Here is a 16,817-nt window from a genome sequence, read left to right as displayed (position 1 = left end):
TTTTTTTATAAGCTGCTTTTAAGTGAACTTTTTGAGCTGTTCTGGGTTTATTCCACTGAAAGTGAACTAACAATGTAATACATCCAGAAACATTTTAACACCATCATGACATGCAGAGAAGCCTCTTTGAACGGGCATAAACACAAGAGAACTGTTTAGTTTTTTTAAGAAACAGGCGGTCAGACAGAGGCATAAATGAAGCTTTCAAGGAAGGTATTTGAAGAAAAGCAGGAACAAGTTGGCTCCCCTGTCAACAGCCCTCGAAGCATCCTGCTGTTACAAGTAAACCCAAAGAGGAGGAGAGTTCCTCTTTGAGAACACTTTGTTTTCAATGAGGAGACTTCCAAGCACTTTGCCACGTGGCCTCTCACAAATAATTAACACGAGCAACGTGCAGGCCCTTTCTCATTAGAAATTAAAATGTTGGTAAACCTAAATAAGCCCAGTTGGTGACTTAACATGTAGACATATATCCCTTTTAAAGTCTCGTAAAAAAAAAGGTCTTGTTAAACTTTATTGCTTTGGCAGGCGAAAGCATGTGGTAAGAATGCAGAGCCTTTTAATTCCTGTAAATAGTTCCTCGTGTGTGCATGTGGATTCAGTGTCGTACCTGGCAGCGTGCACACTCTTTCCATCCTCTCCAGCCCCCGTGGGACTCTCTCTCTCTCTCGCTCTCTCTCTCTCTCGGTAGGATGACGAGTTGGAGGATGAATGAGGAACAGGTCAAACTGTAGGAAAATAAATGGATGTGTCACCTAGATGGAGAATCATAGCATATTGATTGATGTAACCTGCTGAAAATATTTTAAACATTCTTTGTAAGAAAGGACTTTGAATTGATTTTAAAGAAGATACAGGTTGCATTTAGAAAGTACAAAATGAAAGCCGTGTTCTTAAATGGCCGATGCATTTGTAACAAACAGTCTAAGACCACTTCCTCTTGAGTTCACACTTCAGAGCTCAAAGTTAAAAAAATGTCTCCTACTTCAAACCATGTGACGCTTACATACCAACTTTAGGGAACTAACACTGAACTACATTTTAATACACAGTAACTGTATCATTAAAGGTATAGTTTGACATTTTGACAGACAAATAAAGCAAAAAGTTCAAGTGGAAAAAAAAAATCTTTAGGCTTAAATACATCTGTCTTGTTGCCATGCTAACACTAGATCCATCAGAAACAGGAGCAGAGCAGAGCAGAGCAAAGTGAAATGTAATATATTATATTTTCTGTTATTTAAAGCACAACTTTAGGTTTGTGTCCATTTTAGAACCCCCTGTGGATAAAGAAGGTTGATTTATAGTTTTCATTATAACTATATTTTTGCTGTTTTGTTCTCTCTCTTTGTAAATCTTTTCTGTGGTACATGTGTAAGTAGTATTTTCTGAAAAAAATAATAGATTTATTATTAATCATATATTTTAAATGACTATTGTTCAACTGTGAAAAAGCTATATCTGCAGAATGCTTTTTGTCACCTTGTCTGACACCTACCCTGCAGCAGATTATGAAAGCCTTATAAAATAACTATATGGAAATAATCCGTCTTCTCACTGAGGGGCTTGATTACTTTTGAAGGTCATATAGAGGCATCAATATTCATTTCCGTTTGTTCCATTATCAGATAAGAACTCTTCACAGGAACTTTAGGAAGTTACTTCTTTATGTATTGCTATCAATGTAGAGGGTGTGTGCACCACTTGTAGAAAACAGTCTTGTGCTGAAGTGTGTTTCAAATAAAAGTTACAGATCATAAATTTGAATGATCGAGTCACACGTCTCAGAGTGTCAGGCCTCGCTGTCTTTGGAGAGCAGCCAGATAAAACAGAGCAGCTCTGACATGATTGATAGCAGCTTTGGCCGCTGATCACTGCAGATGAAGCTAATAATAACAGTTTATTTGAGTGATGTCGCCCCTCTGCAGACATGAAACTTTTGCTGCAGAATCAGAGCAACAGTCAGGAGCTGAAACTTCATGATTTTCCATCTTAACCTTTTCAATGGAATGTGAAATTATGCAACCAGGTGACCAGCTACCTGGACCCATTGCAGTTTGCATACTGCCCCAAGCCATCATCTACCTACTCCACAGAGCCCACTCTCACCTAGACAAGTCTGATAGCACTGTGAGGATTATGTTTTTTTGATTTTTCAAGTGCTTACCCTAACACCATACGGCCAGTACTGCTATGTGAGAAGCTGGAGCTGATGCAGGTAGACACCACCACAACATCATGGATCATGGATTACCTGACTGACAGACCACAGTTTGTGAGGTTGGGGAGGTCTGTGTCTGAACGGGCGGTCAGTGGCATAGGAGCGCCGCAGGGGACTTTGCTGTCCCCTTTCCTCTTCACACTATACACCTCAGACTTCCAGTATAACTCTGAGGCTTGTCACTTACAGAAGTTCTCAGACGATACTGCGGCAGTGGGGTGTATCAGTGGTGGAGAGGAGACAGAATACAGGATGCTGGTGGATAACTCTGTTGCATGGAGTGGGAAGAACCACCTGGTGTTAAATGTAACAAAGACCAAGGAAATGGTGGTGGACTTTAGGAGGGACAGGCCTGAGCTAAGCACCATCTCTATCCTTGGGGATGAGGTGCAGGTGGTGGAGTGCTATAAATACTTGGGGGTGCACATGAACAATAAACTGGACTGGAAGCACCACACAGAGGCCGTCTACAAGAAGGGTCAGAGCAGACTCTACTTCTTGAGGAAGCTTAGGTCTTTTAATGTGTGTAGCAAAATGTTATCCATGTTTTATCAGACTGTTGTGGCAAGTGCCATTTTCTTTGCAGCCGTCTGTTGGGCAGCAGCATCAGGGCTTGTGACTCTAAAAAGATTAACAAGCTGATTAGGAGGGCTGGCTCTGTGCTGGGGACTGCTGTGGAGCCCCTGGAGGTGGTGATGGGGAGAAGGATGATACAGAAACTGTTGAACATTATGGATAATAACATGCATCCTTTACACAATCTCGTGTGTCAACAAAAGAGTGTTTTTAGTGGGAGGCTACGGCAGCTAAGCTGCAAAAAGGACAGATTTAAAAATACTTTTTTACCTACTGCAATTGCACTTTATAACGACTCCCCTTTAAGTAAGGACAGAAGACATTTCAACTTTTAAACTTTAGCCTGAGTTGCATATATCATATATCAAACTGTATTGTGGGCTCATGTTTTTTTGTATGGGTGGGATATGTATGTATATATGTGTTGTGTTGTGTGTTTGTATGTATATATGTGTTGTGTTGTGTGTTTGTATGTATGCTGGCTGCTGGAACACCTAAATTTCCCTGCTGGGATGAATAAAGTATATCTTATCTTATTTTATCTTATAAGTTTCAATCAGTCCACTGTGGCATTTTAAATGCTTTCACATAAACCAAATAATTTTTATTTGAGAACCCCCCCACCCTGACCTTCACCCTGAAATACCTAGGTCCACTTTCTTTTAATCTCACTGCACATACCATTGAATCAGGAAGGTTTAAATGTGCATTTTGGCAGCATATGACTCAATCTGTTGAATGGCAAAAGCAGGTGTGTCCTCCTCTTTCCAGGAAAAGACAGGCAGGATCTCTAGCTGCAGCCAATTCTCTCGATATTTTCCTCAACATTTTTTTGAATGATGAGACTCTGAGGGCGAGCCTGGCCACAATGCAATTCCCCTCCTAATAAAGTGCTGAAAGCGTTACTGATAGCTCGTCTGCATGAAGCACTTAGCAAAAGAAATGCTCCCTTGAAATAATTCACTCCACATGCATCAAAAACAGATATCATTCAGACAAGTATGTGTCACAAAGGAGGAAATCTGTTACTTTCTGCCCTAACATGTGAGCCCTGTCCTCCTCTGAGGAAGATGGAACAGGTTTTCATTAAGCCACGCTGGCATCATAGAGCTATTCACTTCCCTTATCAGGCTCTTTTCTGGCATGTCAGACGTGCTACAGAGAGACGTTGAGAACATACTTCCATGAGGAGGAAAAGACTGCTGGAGCCAAACAGCAGACAAGAGAAGAAGAGCTGCTCGCTGTAGTAGTAGCTGACGTGGAGCTACTGCTACACACACACACACACACACACACACACACACACACACACACACACACACACACACACACACACACACACACACACACACACACACACATAAAGGTCTGTGCAGCTGGAGACACTCGAGATGCCTGTCTGACAGCCAGGTTGTGAAGCTGGAAGCGACCAAGATCAGCAAACGGAGCTTTTTCAATCCGACAATAAGCAGTAAAGAGACAGGAATGTACACAGATTGACGGATACAAATAAGTCTACGAGCAGACTGATAAACACAGATGCACACACATTAGAAACACTCGTGCAAATACCAACATCTAGGGGGGGGTCACCTGATGTGATGTCAAACAGGAACCTTTCAATGAGAGATTGCCGATTCAATGACCTTTTTCCAATGTGACAAAGGCTGCAAGGATTAATTGATCAAAAGAAAAGGAAGGTCGACTATTACCTACTGATTCTCAATTAAGATCAAATGGTCAGTTTAGAGTTTTTCAAACGTGCTGATTCTAGGTTCTTAAATGTTAGGAGCTCTGTGAGGTCTGACAAAAAAAACAACAATTCACAAACTCAAAAATGTAACTTTAAGCTTTTGTTTCCACCATTTTGTTCATAGTCAGGCGTTAAGGTAATCAGTTTATTGTGTATATAACCAACAGTTTAATCTGCAATGAAAATAATAAGTAGTTACAGCCATATATGTGACCTTCTTTACGAGAAAAGAGAAATCCTGACTTTTGGAATTAAGCATCTTCACTCCAGTTGAGCAGCAACAGATTTTGGTTTGGGGGAAAAAAATCCCAGGTAAAGCTGCTGAATCATGTGATTTGAGTCGTGTCCACCTGCCCTGATGAAAGCCTGTATGGCGTGTGTAGCCCTGATGAAATGAAGGCTTTTTATCTACTATCTCTCTGACCTCTTCAATAACTTCTAAGTTGGATCCCCACACTGAAGAGCACCAGAGGGACACATTCTTTTCAACGTTTTAAAAACATTTTCCACACCCATGCAGCACTCTATGCATCTGCTTTTTGACAGAGTAGTGTTTGTTGCAAAGTGCCTGATCCTTTGTGTCCATTGTTTCCACAATGGTTTTATGTTTCATCTCTGAATTAATTGCAGACCGCGGCCTACCACAGACAGAGGAGTAATGGAAACTCAGTGAGAGGGATCTTGACAGCAAAACTTTCCAAGTCCTGGTGGCGGTGAATAAATTCATGGAAGACTCCTTGTGCCCCCAAAAGTCAGCAGAGCCGCTCTCTCTCACTCCCTTTTTTTTCTCTGCTATGTAATCAAGATGAAGTCATTATTAGTTAATCTTCCTCGTGTGGATACCAATCCCTTTAAACGTTCCCTCAGCATTGTCCACATTGTTGAAGTAGCACATGGAGCCAGACATGTTCGGTATGTGGTCGGTCTGGGTCAGAAGGGGGCAACATGCCAGATCTTGGGAGGGGACAAATCTTTCATTCTTGCATCCATCCCCCCTTACAGACATCTTCATTACATAATCCTGCGGGAGGCAGACTCTTCATACTGATATCTATCTGCCATCTGTTAGAGTCATTAGAGCCAACAAGGGGAAATAATGATACAGTGGTCAATGTGTGGAAATTTAAACAGATGATCACATGCTTCTACTCCACTAGCTGTATCTTGGAGGCAGAGATTGTATTTTAAAGTTATATAAAGTGTTAATCATACACTGAGACTGAGACCTACGACGATGTAGTGAACTCTAGTTGTTAGCAGTAGCCTGACATCTAGTGGGAGATGTGTCAAATTATTCTTACATACTACATTACAAAATGCATTAAATGTCATTATGGGACAATATGTCATGTGGTAAAATAAATGAATAGGGTGTTTGAGGCCCCTGAGGGGTATTTATCTGCCTTGCTCTGCTGTCAATGCAGGAGAAGCCGGGGGGAAATAGTTGAGACAAAGACTATGATTTATTTATCATAACAAATATACACACAGCCCTTTAATTTTTTAAAAGCACAGGAAGCATTGTTTTGGAAATAAACAACACTGATATCAACTAGTGACTAGCTTACTCTAAGTCAACCTTACTTTGATAGACTTGTACAGTCTTCCATTGTCATCAAAGCTACTGTGTTTAATATTTTGTTGTTCTTCTGTTAAAACAATACTTTGATGTACTTTAGTCATCTGAAGTGTCAAATTCACCTTTTCAATCCTAAAAGAAGCCAAAGGGACACGGAACCAAGTCGCTCTTGAAACTTTCGGAATCGATAGTTGGACGGACCGCCCTGTGTCACGTCATTTACTGTCCGTCAAATAAAGTAGTGAACAGGCGTAAATACTGCTCTGATTAAGTCCCTTTTCTAACCTTTATTTTAAGTGCTTTTGATGGAGAACGCAGAGGAGAAAGACACGGAAGTAAAGGCGCCTTCAGTTGTTGACCGATATTACACACGATGGTACAGAGCAGGTAAATGTCTGTAATGGAAACTAACGAGTGTTAAACATGAGACCTCGGAATAGAAATCTCTAAATGTGTTTATTATATAACAACACAACGCATGAAAGATCACGATTATTAAAATACATGTTTTTTATTTAGATTTGAAGGGGAAATCGTGTGAGGACCACTGCATCTTACAGCATTCAAACAGGTAAGGTTACAGATTCAACACCAGGTGGGGATAATAATTAACATCACGACGGCGTCATTTTTAAAAGTGGAAACCGAGCGACCACGAGTAGAGACTTGTTCTGATAAAAAAAAATGAATTGCAGACTTTTTTGTGAGGTTTTAGGCTGCCTATTGTTGAAAGATATTTCAGAAAAAATGGACCAAAAACTAAATAAATGAGTCTTTCCAAATGTATAACTAAGCTGCACAGAAATATGATTTCAAGGGCGTGTTGAACATATAACTTCATATTTGTTTTTCTATTTTGGTCACTCAGAATAATTCTCTTTATGTAAAGTACTAGACTTCCTGTTAGAATCAGCTTTTAACTGTGATCCACATTCAGTGTGTGTGACTTTGACATTTGTTTTCTGTAGATTATGTGTTGTCACATTAGCAGACACTCATCCGATCCTTCAGGATGGCCGGACAATCAAAAGCATCAACTACCAGATCAGTAATGGCTGCAGTCGACTAAAAAATAAAGTGTCTGGAAAATCCAAGCGGGTAAATAGATCTACATCTTTCTATGTGCACTTTTTCCCTTTCTTACATCATACGCTTCGCCGTCATACATTATTTTTTTCCATTATAGGGGGGGCAGTTTCTCACGGATTTTGCACCTCTGTGCAGGATAACATGCACAGATGAAACTGAATATACAATCTACAGGTGAGAGAAAAGCTGATTTTCTAGGTGGATATTCAACATGTTGTGTTTCAATCAGTCACATTAATCTTTTACCTTTATAGCTGCATCCGAGGCCGTCTTCTAGAGGTCAATGAGAATATTTTAGAAACACCGTCTCTCCTGCTGGAAAAGGTTAATAATGTTTTTTTCTTCATCTCTTTTTCAATACCATGTTCTTTTTATTCCAACCTTGAATTCTCTTTCATACATCTATTCATGTAAGGTATCAGGGATGGATATTTGAGTAGTTTAACACCATGGCCAATGTTAGTCTGTTAAGGTTGTTTATGACTGCAAGATGTTTACACTGTTCTGTATGTACCACATGATGCAGCAGACTGTCGTATCAAAATTATTCTATTGATCTAAAAGTAATCTTGTTTTATCTGAACAGCCATCCACTGATGGATACATCGCCGTCATCCTGCCAAAGTTTGAGGAGAGCAAGAGCATCACAGAAAACCTACTGAGCAGGGAGCAGTTCGAGAGCCTCGTCTCCAAACGTACTGTTACCCAATCCCAGCCCTCTTGACTGAGTTCTTACCCTATCGACGTTCAGGCTTTCCTGAGAGGATATCTCATCCTTCCCATCTGACCGGGTTGGATGAAGAAAGGACTTTCTCCTATTAACTGACAGTTACATGAGGTAACTTCAGAGACTGTTGCATTTAATGCACCTCAAGCCTATTACCTATATTTTTTTATCATTTTCAAAACTTTTGGGAGTTCTTAATTTATTGTTTGGTTTTCCCAATTTGAAAAGAGGAAAGCATGAAAAAACTACTTTAATGTCCATTGATCCACTCATCTCATTGTCAGTAATTATTTTTCTACAATGTCAATAAACACAAACAATGACGTAACAAAAAATATTGTTTATTTTTTACGTCTTAGTTTTACTAACCTTTTTCAATTGTCAAAAGAATAGACGGTCCAAAACTATATCTGACTATATCTATCTTCACATCTGAGTTCCCCCTACAATTCCCAGCATCCTTAGCTGCTCTCACACTGTACAAAGCTTAATGCATCTTATTCATTTCAGTCATTATCACAACCTCCCCTAGTACCAAAGTCATAACCTTAAGATACAATAGTTGTATATATTTATACATCTCTGCTTCAAGTACCATATTATACATATATAGCATTTAACACAACGAGGCAGCTTCATCATGATAGTCTTCATAACAAGTACACTTCAAGGCTCTATTTGACACCGGTGCCACTTCTGTATCGTATCTCATTTCTTTTATGGGAGAAAAACATATTACACACAATATGATTAAATAATACCCAGGACTGTATAAACTAAGATACTGTCATCCCAAAATCATAATCTGACTTTTAGGAGAAAGCAGGCCCAAATAAAAATAAGTCTCCAGTTGTTTACACTGGAGGTTTAAGAGCTTTTTATGTCAAAGTAGTAGCAAGCTGAAGATCAGAGCGTCTTCATGAGAACAATCATATTTGGCATTAAACTGGGATTTTTGCACTTTGTTACAAACATGGCACTATGGACAATGGACATTACTCACATGATGTGTTTGACTTTTAAAATACTTATTTATCCAAGTAAGATGCTGACTACAATGCCAGAGATCAACAGACAGAATGCACTATTATGACTTATAATACGGAACACGTTAACATTACAAAACTATGACACATCGACCATAAGAGACTCAAACACCAGAGACCGGTGATAGCATCATGCAGGGTGGGTTCTCAGCATATTCACTGTTTGTTTTTTTCCCCGTTTAGCTTACATGTGCGACACGTTTACAGTACACCACGAAGCATAGAGGCACATAGTGAAGACAGATGTATGGCTGAGCATCAAGGAGAGTTTTCCTGATTTCTGATCAGTTTATCGAATCAAAGTCCAGGGAAAAGATAAAAGTGACTCTAAAATCAGGTTTATCCCAGGCCCCCCTCGCACTCTTCAGAGAGGCTCACTGCAAATGGTGATGCCATAGTGTTGGCTGATTGTCTCCATCTGGTGGATTGGAGTGGAACTGATACTACAGTTAAAAATCTACCCTACGGTCAAACTGCTCCTGAGCACAGAAAGCTTGGATCTGTAAACTTTAAGATCCATACTTAACAGTAAATACTAACTCTTACTGACCCTGGAAACTCTATCCCATGTCAGGTGGGTGCATGAGGATGAGGGGAATAATAAAAGTATATTCTGGGTTACACGTCCAGAAAGGTGAGATTGGCTATGTGCTGCTCCAAGGGAGACCAGACGACAAAAGAGGAGACCATTCCCCTGGATTATTTGCTCTCCAGGATGTTGAGGCCGGCCATGTGCTGCTCCAGTGATTTGACACCGAAACCATTGCTGTTCTTGTTATTGAGAGCTCCGTCTTCTTTGACGGGCGTGGAAGCATCCTGCCTCTCTCTCCAGTCCTGAGGGGAACCCAGGCTGCTCCTCTCTGACTTGTACTGTAGACGGACAAAAGCAATCTAGGATTAATGGACAGAAAAAAGTGTTCGTCTTTTGACATCATTGAACTCCACTGTCACTTATTTAAAGCTGCAAGTTAGAAGGTGGAAGATGTAACAACATTTCAAGCTGCCATGATGAGCATTTTTATATCAACACTGAAACATATGATTACAAAGATTAACTCTGCATCTCCCATCAACTCTTAAGAGGTGTTTTTGCATCTTTTCACTGTAACATATCTATGTATTAGTTTTTGTTGCACCTGCTTTCAGTTTTAAAAAAGACCATGTTGAGCATCAACCACCAGACAAACAAAGTTAGCGATTAGCTCATGAAAATATAAAGAGCATTTAGCAACTAAGTCAGGAGCCCTGTTCAATCACCTTTCTGTTGAGCTTGTTACAAACCGGGAGGAGGGAGAGGACGACCGTCAAGATACTTCTGGTCGTCTGAATGGATGAGTCCACCTTGACGCATAGAAAGGAAATTACAAAAAAAAGTAGATTAAAGAGGGTAGGATGAGTAAAGCTTTGAGTAAGAATGCACAAACACGCAAACACACCGAGCTAGCAGCCTTCCAATATCACACTCTCATCATCCCCATCTACACAGCATTTAATATATAACAACATTTCTTGATCTGCTGTAGCATCCCCCTACAGGCACATTTTCTTCCATTAGTGATGACTGATAAAAGTCAACATGAGATTTAAGACAAAGGGATGGGAGCGAACTAATATCAGAGGAAATGTTTTTCTGTCACGCCTGTCTTTAGATTCAAGGTGAGCTAATCCCTGCTCTAATGTTCATGTATCCTCACACAGTCATTTATCTGACATCCTGTGTTCCATAATGGTGTTACTTGCAGATCAAAGATCACATTTTAGGCAGCTAGGGAATTATGTCTGGTGTTAGATATGTAGTTTTGATGTGGCTCAAGCCAACCTTTCAAAATGTACAAAAAAGGATCTTCTGTACATTAAATGTTAAGCGGTTCCAACAAACAAGGAAAGAAAAGTGTAAATACAAACATAACACACAAAGAGATACGAGCATAGTGTGGGTACCTTCTGGAAGGTGGCAGTCTTGCCCTGCACAGGGGTCTTTGCCCCCATCTGCAGCTGTTGGCACAAAGCCACCAGTTTGTCTATCTCTGTCATCACCGCAGACTTCTCCTCGTCAACCAGCTGGAACAGAAAGACGAAAAGTGGATAAGCTTTCACAACAGCAGAGATACTTAAAGGAGTATTAAAGAGGGAGACAAATACTGACATGATTGATATCCTGGAGTTACAACAGTTTTATTTTTTTTAAACAAATCAAGCATCAAAAGGAGGAAAAACAAGAGGATGAAATAAATCAAATTTAAGGGTTATTTGATATAATCCTTAAACAACAGCCAGGTCATGATCTACAGTTTTAAATCTGTTACCAAGCTGAGCTAATCCCTAAATCTCAGTCAAGGGGGCTGTCAATCTACTTCAGCAACATGCCACCAGTGACCCAAAAACAAAGACAGGGTAGCTACTCACTAAAGTACATAAAACCTTTCAAACCCTCATTAACGATGTCCAAGTTCATTTACATAAATAGTCTTGTGCTTTCTACAAGGGAGAAACTATGACAGGTGTGCTACAAGTGTTTTTGTGAAAAACTACAGGAGTGGAGGGTGAGACTAGAAGGACCCCATTAGCAGCTATTTTTTGTTGAATGTAATTAATCAGAAAGTGTGCGGCCAGTTGAGGAGCTGGGTTATGAATGACTCCCCAACCCTCCTCCTCCACACACTCACAACATGCACACCTACAGACACACCTACACACGCAGCGCTGACAAATGGTGGTCGTTAATGGCTGTCAAAGAGAGCCTTTTAATTAAACTTTGAAAAACCTGAGGAAGAAGTTAGTGGAGGGCAAGAAGAGTAGGGCATGGAGGTTTGTTTTTGTTTTGTTTGTTTGTATGTTTGGATCACAGCTCAGAGAGGAAAATACGAAGATGATGAAAGTGTTTGACAGGATTAATTTCCTGCTCTCGCTTCATGATTTATAAGGCCGGCCTGGCAGCGTGGGGGCATGTCAGGATGGGTGATATGGGTGTGTGCGTGTGTGTATGACAGGCGTATCATAGGTTGGGGCACAGGTGTCACTATGTGTGTATGTGTATGAATACAAAAGGGGAGCAGCTCAACCTGTGCAAAAACAATGAAGAGGGTTTTTTATTTCTGTTAGCATTTCTTCATCTTACTTTAATCTGTATTGATTTCTGTAATTTCTTATATCTAAAGTTAAGTCAATAAAATTCCCCTACAGAAGCAACAACATACTGTGTAAAAAATGAAGATATTTCTTGATTTTTAATCATCTACTGTGCTCATTTGTCTGTTGCATTTATCTCTACAAAGTTTAAATCCGGTGGGTGTAATACATGTCTTTCTCTTAGTGCTTCATGTGCAAAAACATTTAAAATGGCAAAGTAGGAACATTGTGATTTATTATTCATCCTTAAACTCTCTCTGTGTGTGTGTGTGTGTGTGTGTGTGTGTGTGTGTCTGTGTGTGCGTGCGCGTGTATGTGTTTTCAAGAGAGATTTATTGCTCTTATATTCACCTGAGTGGAGAAAGTGCGGAGAGAAGAGCACAGCTGGAGCCCCTCCTCAGAGAGAACCTGAAGAGTGAGTCAGAAAAAAAAGACACATTTTTACACAAACAAAAGCAAAATCACGATTCCTCTACCTTCCACCAGGAAGAGGTTCCATAGCAAGGTCAAAGCAGGGTCAGTAAATAAAGTTCTAAACGTTATTTTTTCTTGGCTCTCCTTTTCTTTATGCTTCCCCTCTCCTTCGCCCGCTATCATTCCTCTTCCTCTCTTATCTTCCTCGGCTGATACTAACCCAGCTGCAATAAATCCTGGCTGACATTTTGGACCCTGATTCTACAAATACTGTGCATTACTGGCAATGATCCCAATTCAATAAGATACACTTCTGCCACGCAACCTTGTTTGTAAGCACTTAATGTCCAAAGTGGCAGCACTGTCCTATCAGAGCTGTGAGATGTGAATGTCAATAAAGGATCACTGGCATTTTCCCATTGATCCACCATGCCCAGTGTGTCTTCAGTTGAATGAAACAACAGATGTGTTCATTTGCACCTTCGATATATCAGGAAGAAGACCGAACAGGAGGTGGAGAAAAGGAGAGATTAGTGGATTTGAACGCACGTACCTCAGCTTGATGAAAAAGATCCAGTGTTGTTTTCAGCAGCCCCTCCCCTCTGGGGAATCAATATGGGAACACAGAAAACGAGGACAATGAGAGATGGATGAGCACCAAGACACATCCACAGTCATTTACAATCAGTGTTACTTAGAAGAACCGCAATGATTTTACTGTCAGTATGAGTCATGTACTCTTCAAGGGCCTCAAAATATGTTTGGTAAGTACCAATAGGGCCTCTAAGGAGATGCATGTGCAAGTTTAAGAGGCTTTAAAGTGCTGAGCTCTGGAATGCATGTGACAGGCTGCAGATATGTGATCGAAGCACAAGTGTGTTTTTGCAGTGTGCGCTGCTGTTGAGTTACCTGGTGAACAGGTGCATGTTGTAAGCCATGCTGGCCAGGCTCTGGCTCTGCCGGACGATCTCGTGCTCCTGCTCCTCCCATTTTTCCACCTCTGTGTCCACATCAGAGGACAGAAGACGCAGCTCCAGGCCCAGCTTGGCCATGCTCGTCTGCTCCTGCACAAACACGCATGCACAGAGTTGATCAACGAGTAAAAGGTTGAATGTTATGGTGTCAACATGACATGTACACAGTAAAATGAAAATTATGTTGCATCGACTAAACTGAGTTATCGATATACAATAGAGGATCGGACAGGTTTTGTGCATTAGCTTTACTTTAGGTCCATCACTTTTTATTTTAAGTATACCTCCTGGTCATATGACTGATAGATACCTTATTTTGAGTTCTGTTGGAAATAAAAAAGGATAACAGTAACCTGACTGAAGTAACAGCTGCTTAAAATGATCTAAAGGAAAGACAGGATAAAGACAGAGGATGAAGTATATCATGCAATTAAAAAGGTAGTCATTGTGTTGAGAGTTGTTTTCAATCTAAATGCATTTGATTTGTTTGTTACAAATTTGAAATAAACCCCAAACCCAAAGGGGCTCGCAAGCGGAAAAGTTAAGCGCTTGGAATTATTTCAGTACAGCCTACATTTACCCCAACGTCGTTATTTCTTAAAATTAGCTAATTTACATGCAGCAAACATACCCATCTGCTACGATGTACGGCCTAGCTTCATTCCCTGAACTCCTTTCAGTTTCTCATTAGAGGAGCTGAGTCGACAAACATCTCAGACGGCTTATATACTTACTACTGACAATTACCTCATACAACCCCACTTCAAAAATATCGAACTATCCCTTTAACACTCGGAGAAGTTCCTTATCAGCATAATTCTGCTTCCTGTCGCGGTGGAGCTGTGACCAAAAAAAAACTGCCTTTCAGCAGAATTGCTGCCTTTTTAACATTCGAACACCATCAATTCTTCAGACGAGGTGACACAGAAGTTTCCAAAAGATGAATGCACTGCTGTCAGAACAGCTGGCACCAGATGTGACATGATGCATTGTTCTGAAAGGCACAGGGGTTTATGGCGTGTACTACCTCTGCATCCAACTTGACAGCCTTGGCAGTCTTCAGGTTAGCCGAGAGTTTCTGTGGGAAAAGAGAGCGGCATTCATCAGATTAATCCGATCATTTAGTCACAGTAATATTCATGAGGACGGATGCTGTGATACTCACCCCAGGTCGGGGAAGTGACAAATATGGTCGTTTGTCTCCTAAAGGGAGAGAGGGATTGTGATGAGATGAACACAAGGTCACAAGGATAAAAGCACAACATGACACTTTGTTTTTTTTTTATTCAATCGGCTGCACCAATATCAACAATGTATCAAGAAAATGAGGGTGGCAGCCATGTTGATTGAGTAATTATGGTAATGACATTGTTTTGCTTTTATCACCGTGCACCCTTGACACATTTTCATCATTTTCAAAAACACAAACAGCTTGATTCCCTTTAGTGGCCTACAAGAAATAAACTCTACGGCCATGTTCATAGACAGATATAATAACAGCAAATCTCTCTTAGATCTCAATCTTTGTTTTTACATTTGAACACTTTTTCCTTCATGGGAATATAAATGTGTGACGGACGGGATTCTTTCACCTCACTGGGCTGCACTTCAAAATATTTACTGCATTTTATTTGCAAGTCACAAAGTTGAGGGCAAACACATCTCAGCAATCTGCAAAAACATATTTCGCCCGTCTCTGAGATTGCTCAGACTGACAGTCTGTGAGAGGACTTACAGCCCATGTTTCCTGATCAAAAAATAAAAATGTTGACTAGATGCAAATTATGACTGTCTGTTCATGATATTTACTGCACACTTCAGGTGAATGGTGCAATGTGAAAAAGAGAGAGGGAGGCAAACACATAGTTCCATTTTCAAAACACTCCCTCCATCTGCATGCCTAACTGTAAAAAGCCATGTGCATGCTGCTTCTTTTTCCTTGACTTTTGTTAACTGTACTGAAGTTTAAATGGGCAAAATGATTCACAAAGATTTTTGGTTTTTTTAGAGAGAGAATTCAATTCTTTCAGGCTGAAATACCTTTAACAGCATTTTACACCTGCAGTCACTTCTGCTTCTGTTCCTCCTGTACTAATGCACACAGGTATCTGTTCACTGAGCTAAAAACACACCTCGCCTGCCTTCAAACACATCATTGATCTCCCTCAGCAGCAGGGCCATGTCACAGAGCTGCGACTCCCAGGCCTCGCAGAACACCTCCAGGTTCTCCTTAGCGATCTTACTGGACGGGTGCAGAGCCAGCGTCTGGGCCGCAGAGATGATCTGAGCAAGAGTGAGGAAAACATGGCACTTAAGGAAAGTAATGTTTTTAAAAAAGTTGATCTGTAACTAATGAAATGCTTTGAAAGTAAAAAAGGATGTGGAATAATAGTCCAGAACTCAGAGGGTCATCCTAACAATTACAATTTAAGTAGAAGACTGAAAGCTGACACCCATTTCAAACTGACTTTTATACAGACATTAACACTAGCAGTAAGAAACCCTAAGTCATTCATTCATCTTCTGTTAATGATTTCACATGGTTCAAGCTTGGTAAGCCTGTTTCATTTTTGAAAGCATTCTACCATCTCTCTAGGCTTTAATAACACTTGAGACTTTAATCAACATTAGCACAGCCAGACAGTAAAACAGCTTTCAGCTCTCTGAAGGGTCCAAATCACTCGATCTACAGTTACACTCATTACATCTGTAAGTGTTGTAATCATTACTGTCCCCTACATAAACTATTCTGAACAAATCCACAGTTGTACAGTTGTGTAAGGAGATTTCTAGAGAGGATTTTAAATTCCCTCTCAGGCTTAACGTGCTTAGTGTCCCATCAATAGTGAACCAAGGAAGTGATACAGCCAGCGATAACTGTGGGTAGACAGACTTTACTCCCATGGGGACTTGTTCATAGAACTTGTTAGGATGGCCTCATGTGAATAACTTTTCTGTTGTGGGTCAACTGCCTTTGAAAATGGGAAAAATACCAGATCCTTATTTCTAAAGATAAATACTAATGGTAAATGGACTAGAGCTTGTATATAGCTTTTCTAATCTTACGACTAATCAAAGTGCTTTTTCAAGGTGCTACCCATAGCCATAGCTGGGGATCGAACCCCCAACCTCCTGGTTGAGAGACGACTGACTCTACCATTGAGCCACAGCTGCACATCCTGATCGACATTTAGTATCAATATCTCTGTCGAACTACTGTAGTCATGGTTACAGATTGTTCAAATCTGTAAACATGTTCAGACAGTCATAAGAAAGGCATTTTCAATCAGGATGACTCGACACATAAAG

At 40.4% G+C, this 16,817-nt stretch overlaps 2 protein-coding genes across 2 annotated transcripts in view; one reads left to right on the top strand and one right to left on the bottom strand.

Annotated features, from left to right (window-relative positions):
* Positions 1-6,311: 6,311 nt before the first annotated feature.
* abitram (actin binding transcription modulator) lies at positions 6,312-8,282 on the top strand. The gene is made up of 6 exons (XM_061059340.1): positions 6,312-6,516; positions 6,649-6,700; positions 7,098-7,227; positions 7,316-7,392; positions 7,473-7,542; positions 7,805-8,282. Exons 1-6 carry the CDS (start codon positions 6,435-6,437, stop codon positions 7,940-7,942), a joined length of 549 nt encoding a protein of 182 aa, XP_060915323.1. The 5' UTR covers positions 6,312-6,434; the 3' UTR covers positions 7,943-8,282.
* Positions 8,271-16,817, bottom strand: part of ctnnal1 (catenin (cadherin-associated protein), alpha-like 1) — a 50,700-nt gene continuing 42,153 nt past the window's right edge. Inside the window, exons 11-19 of the mRNA XM_061059339.1 lie at positions 15,641-15,791; positions 14,674-14,711; positions 14,536-14,586; positions 13,444-13,598; positions 13,088-13,136; positions 12,472-12,528; positions 10,933-11,052; positions 10,249-10,332; positions 8,271-9,861 (exon numbers count right to left, since the gene is read on the bottom strand). Coding sequence (XP_060915322.1) covers positions 9,691-9,861; positions 10,249-10,332; positions 10,933-11,052; positions 12,472-12,528; positions 13,088-13,136; positions 13,444-13,598; positions 14,536-14,586; positions 14,674-14,711; positions 15,641-15,791 — 876 coding nt within the window. The 3' untranslated portion in view covers positions 8,271-9,690. The remainder of the gene's footprint in view (positions 9,862-10,248; positions 10,333-10,932; positions 11,053-12,471; positions 12,529-13,087; positions 13,137-13,443; positions 13,599-14,535; positions 14,587-14,673; positions 14,712-15,640; positions 15,792-16,817) is intronic.

The sequence above is a fragment of the Labrus mixtus genome, chromosome 16 (genome assembly GCF_963584025.1).
Source record: "Labrus mixtus chromosome 16, fLabMix1.1, whole genome shotgun sequence".
NCBI lineage: Eukaryota > Metazoa > Chordata > Actinopteri > Labriformes > Labridae > Labrus > Labrus mixtus.
This window is presented reverse-complemented; position numbering and strand designations above follow the sequence as displayed.

Excerpts from the sequence above, each read along its gene's own strand:
- abitram (XM_061059340.1), top strand. The coding sequence starts at position 6,435 with ATGGAGAACGCAGAGGAGAAAGACACGGAAGTAAAGGCGCCTTCAGTT. Across the intron at positions 7,228-7,315 it reads TGTCTGGAAAATCCAAGCGG|GGGGGGCAGTTTCTCACGGA; the intron begins GTAAATAGATCT and ends TTTCCATTATAG. Across the intron at positions 7,543-7,804 it reads CGTCTCTCCTGCTGGAAAAG|CCATCCACTGATGGATACAT; the intron begins GTTAATAATGTT and ends TTATCTGAACAG.